Below are 5,000 nucleotides of genomic sequence, written 5' to 3' on the forward strand. Positions count from 1 at the left end.
GCGGAATTCCCCAACAGTGCAGCACTGCAGCAGTTCTAATCATCGGCAATTTGCTCGGCCAAACAGATAAAGTAAACTCACTCAGCGGCCACGATCAATTTTGGAGCTGCTAAATTCAGAGATATACACAAAACTAACGTCGCCAGTTCCGGTAAGATTCGTGTTATTGTAACATGTGCAACTCAGTATAATTATGTGCAATTACCTGCATGAACCGTCCACATTTTTAATACCAAGAAAAAAGTCGGTAATTGTCAGCCACGTAACTGTCTTCATTGAACTCAGTTTAATACTCCAGTGGCAGTGGGTCGAGTAATCGAAAAATGCAGCCTTTGGGTAGTAAGGAATTGAGAAAAAACCGCTATCCTCCACAAGGGAGCCACCACATACTATGAAGCCAAAAAATAATAATTAAAAATAGTATAGGCCCAGCAGAATTATACACAGCCAGCTATACGAAGGGAGCAGCTACAATTACTAATTCGTAAACGTGACTCGTTAATAAAATGGGCGGGAAACTTACTGACTTATGCGGAATTACTGAAGGGTTGCTAAAATGTCAACTTGTAAAAAAATATATATATATAGCTGCATTCCCTTTGCACATAATTCAACCTTCTAACTGTCTTCTACAGTGCCGAGCGGTAACCATTAACAGCTCTTTATATTTTAAAAAAAATTATTATTATTATTATTTTTTTTTCGCTATTAGACCCTGTGCTGCTGTACTAAACGAAAACATGCAAGCGAGATTTATGTTATATTTCATCTTGGAGTAATTTGTAAATTTAAAAGCTTTATTTTAATTGGAAGTGTCCTTAGCAATCAAGCTAGTTCAGAGGCACCCCACTTTTAATAATCTGAAAGAAACATTCAAACGTAACAGAAACATGTTTAAGAACCCCAACTGGCAGTAGACAACCAGTTGCCTATTTACAAAGCGTATTAGAGTTGAATCCGGGACAACCAGAAACAAATCCAAATCAGAGGTTAGAACGAGATTTGAACTCGGGTCAAGCGCATGCAAACTCAACGCCTTAACCACTGGAACATGCCGCCTCCTAAACTAATTTATGAAATAATTAGGATAGTACGCGCACACTCATTGGTCAATAGCTGTGTTTAGATGAGAGTATGTAAACGCCGCTGTGACATCTCACGAATTTTGTTTGGTTATGTATTGCCAGACGCGCATTTTGATTGGTTGGTAGGAAATATGAGCATGTGTCAAGAAAATCTGTTTCAATCGAAAAGTAAAAAAAGCAGCATTTTCCTTCATTTGTTGAATTATCTTTGAGAAATATTTTTAAAAGCAATAGAAAACTTTTATCCTGCGTTTGCATAGCCTGATATAAACACTCGAGGAGTTGGGAAAATTCTCGACAGTTACGCAAATTAAACCCGAGACGAAGTCTCTAGTTCTCCCAACCCCTTGAGTGTTTATATTAGGCTATGCAAACACGGAAAACGTTTTGTATTGCTTAAAAGCTATAATGAGGACTTCAGTAGGCTTTAATTTGAACTTACCCGTTGACGAGACAAACGTGTACCTTCCAGTTCCTTTCCTATTAAATGCTGCTACGGCTACAACATAAGTGAAACCGCCTTTGAGGTTCCTCAAGGTTAATCTCGTAGAGTTTGCGCCGACCTCCATTGTTCTTTTATTATTGGGCTCCCCCATAGGAGCGTAAATCACTCTGTAACCAAGTAATCTTCCTCGTACATAAGATGAAGAGATGCCGATACGGTAACTGACGCTGAGCTCGGAAGCGTTAATAGCCGAGCGGTATACGTAAGGTCCCCATAAAGGCACTGCATAAAATAGTAATTAGCAAATATCTATGTAAAACAACTTGTAACGTTTCTGTTGCCATCCACTATAAAACCGTTCAAAATTAATAAGCTTTGGTTAAAAAAAAACAAAGTATATTTCTTTAGGAAAATACGATGGGTGAATGCATCTTATTATAACTTTCTAAGCAAAGACCAGGGTAACAAAACTGAAGCACCGGATCCTTTCGAAATATTGCCTTTTTTTTTTGTTTTTTTTTTTTGTTTTTTAATAAAGTCCTTCACCGTTATATCAGCCTTGCTCTTTTTAGCATCTTATTATTTATTAATCTGGCCCCGGTTCCTGGAAAGCCGATTAAACTATCCCCCGATTAGCGGTTAAACGGGGTTTAAATTTCCCATCTTTAGGTTAGGATTAGAATGTTTCTGAAAGCAGATACTAATCCTGGATTAGTGAGAATAAAAACAAGTTTAACATTTTTTTTTTAATTTGGCGCGAAAAAAGTCCCAGTGCGCCCGGGAAAAAAATAGGTGAAAGAAAAGCGAGAAAAATGGCGAAAAACGCAATGTGAGAAGTTGAGGGGGATGAGTAAGAAAAATATCAGTAAACGAAATAACAGTAATTATTATGGAGAGGGTAGGCAAAAATCTCCAAATTATCCAAGTTAACGAACAGCATCACGAACAAAAAAAAATTGGGAGGAAATAACCAAAGACGGTGAGTCAAGAGAACAGCACGGTTTAAGAAGTCAAAAGCAAATGGAAAAATTACCATTCCACAGTGAAGAAGGAGTTTTCGTCATTTACAAAGGATCCTTAAAAAAAATTAGGGAACAAAATGAAACTGACAGCGACGAAGGAGCTGGTAAGTAGTGTGCAAATTTTTGTTGTTTCTTTTGAAGTGGGAAAGATGTAAGCAAAATAGATAAGTGACTTGAATTTTTAAGTTCTAGAAGTTGCTTCGGAGAAGGGTATTTGCTCCAAAAAAAAAATGACAAATAGATCGTCGAGGAGATTTGTTTTTCTTATGGTTACATCCTCACATGAGCTTAAGCTTACTTCATGAATCGAAGCAACATTTCTTTTGTCCACAGTTGTCAAAGTCGTCTAATTAATGAAATTTGGGAATGCTGATGCACAATGTGTCGGGTCTGAAATTGATTCATAAATTTAAATTGACATTTTAAAACCCAAATGTAGCGCGCATTCATTTAGAAAACTCTTTTGTTTTGTCAAAATAGACTTTCTTTTGAAATGCAGATTTTACTCTGTGGTATAGTGATATTTTGAAGCCTTAAAATGTCAACATGTTGCTCATTTTTTTACAGAGGACAAGAATAAATATTGGCAAGATCAGTTGACGAGCCCTAAATGGTCAAAATGACGTGTCTCGTGAACAAAATCTCTAAGCTAAAAAAAGAGGCGAGTGAGCAGTGACAATGTGCAAATGATGTGTGATTTTCTAAGTCTTCAGAGAGAAATACTCAATTCAAAAAAACAAAAGTTGAAGTGCAGCTGGTTGTTAGAGCAACAGGTGCAAGAAACAACTTTATTGTAAGAGACTCATTGAGTTGGTGGAGTTGTAACAATGTAAATTGTAGTGCATTTAGCCTCCGAAGTGTTTTTCTAGCTTAAGTAAATTTACACATTGTTCAGGATACTAGTCAATGATTTTCTGGAATTTTTATTCAGACTTGTTGCAAAATGGCGTATTTACCACAGCTTAAAAAAAGGTAATCAAAGAAACTCTTTGCTGTACTATTATAACAATACGTTTATGTGCTTACAATGAACTAAACGAACTACAACGAACTAAAACCAAATTACTGGTAATATTGCTGATCTTACCTGCATGACTCAAAAGGAACCACATGGGCATGAATTTCAAAATCACATACTTTTGCATTCAAATTACTTTGGCTGACATCTTAAATAACTATAATGTGTTTCAGTTGCCCAATTGCTCTAACAAATATAAATGAAACATGCGATTTTGCAAATCAGTCATGTAACTGCTTTCTTTTTGCAAATATTACTTTGTGTGTTTAAAGTTGCTTTTTTGTTGGAGTGGAGGTTCCCTTTAAAGGAGCAGTGTCACCGGTGGCGCATGCGTGACAGCAAGCCAAAATCTTTGAAAAAAGTTTGCCATTTTTTTTCAAACCAGTGTGTGGGGTGTGAATATCTTACACAATCGAAGCCATCCGTGGTCACTTAAGTAAACCAAATAACCTGTGGCGTTAAAAAACAAATTCACTATATTTTCGTTGTTGTTGTTTTTTTGTCGGCTTTGTTTTTTTTTGTGTTTGTTTTTGTTCTTTTAACTGTGTTGTTTGTAAGGGGTTTTGATCATCTTTTACCATGTCGAGTCATTTCGGCCATTAAACCGGAAGCGGACAAGAAGTGATTCAGTCTCCTTAAGAAAGTAAAGGAAGAGCACTAACACCAACACAGAAGAGAAACTTTTAAAGACGCTGGTGAATTCACGAGAAATTCGACGTATGGTGTGATCGAAGCACAAGCTGTTTCAATATTAGCAAGGATCGAGGTCTATCTTCGTATTTCATTTCTAGCAAGTCGTTTAAATGTCACTGACCACCTCATCATCGTTTGTTGATAACACATTTACTATCTTCGCTATAAGATGTGTATTTGAATATTTTGAAGAAAAAGCTGCATTATGATAAGAGGAACTGAATGCACTGGTTGTGTTTATTTGTTGCACGAATTATAAAACCGCAAGCGGTGAGTAAAATTTTCGCAGCTTATCGCCTTTCGAATTCAAAGTAGAAATAAATGCACTATGTTTCAGCTTTGAAATGGCATGTTAATCTTGATAATGTGTCTGGTTTATCGGAGAGGAAAAACATTTATTGTGTGAGTGCTTGAACCGCTCACACTTAACTGAATTCAGCTGTCACGCAGAAAAAGAACATAGCATAATATTAGTTCTAATAACGGAGGTTTTGGACAAACAATTGAGAGTAAAAATTAGTGATAATAATTTTAAATGACGTTTCGATGATTCGCTCACCATTTTCAAATTGAACTAAAAGTCAGATTCTTGTGAGTTCTTTAAGTACTAAGAATGTGTGTGAAAGTCTCGTTGCATGTAATTAAAAGCACTACGATGTGGAACGTAAAGGGTAATAATTAGGTACTAAATAGTTTTGCTTTGATTGAGTCAGATTGACTGTTTGGCTCAGGTTTCT

At 36.3% G+C, this 5,000-nt stretch overlaps 1 protein-coding gene across 1 annotated transcript in view; it reads right to left on the reverse strand.

The window, feature by feature from the left end:
• Positions 1-5,000, reverse strand: part of LOC138028769 (uncharacterized) — a 70,018-nt gene that overhangs the window by 57,390 nt on the left and 7,628 nt on the right. Inside the window, exons 5-6 of the mRNA XM_068876381.1 lie at positions 1,528-1,812; positions 206-389 (exon numbers count right to left, since the gene is read on the reverse strand). Coding sequence (XP_068732482.1) covers positions 206-389; positions 1,528-1,812 — 469 coding nt within the window. The remainder of the gene's footprint in view (positions 1-205; positions 390-1,527; positions 1,813-5,000) is intronic.

Source organism: Montipora capricornis, chromosome 13, assembly GCF_036669925.1.
Source record: "Montipora capricornis isolate CH-2021 chromosome 13, ASM3666992v2, whole genome shotgun sequence".
NCBI lineage: Eukaryota > Metazoa > Cnidaria > Anthozoa > Scleractinia > Acroporidae > Montipora > Montipora capricornis.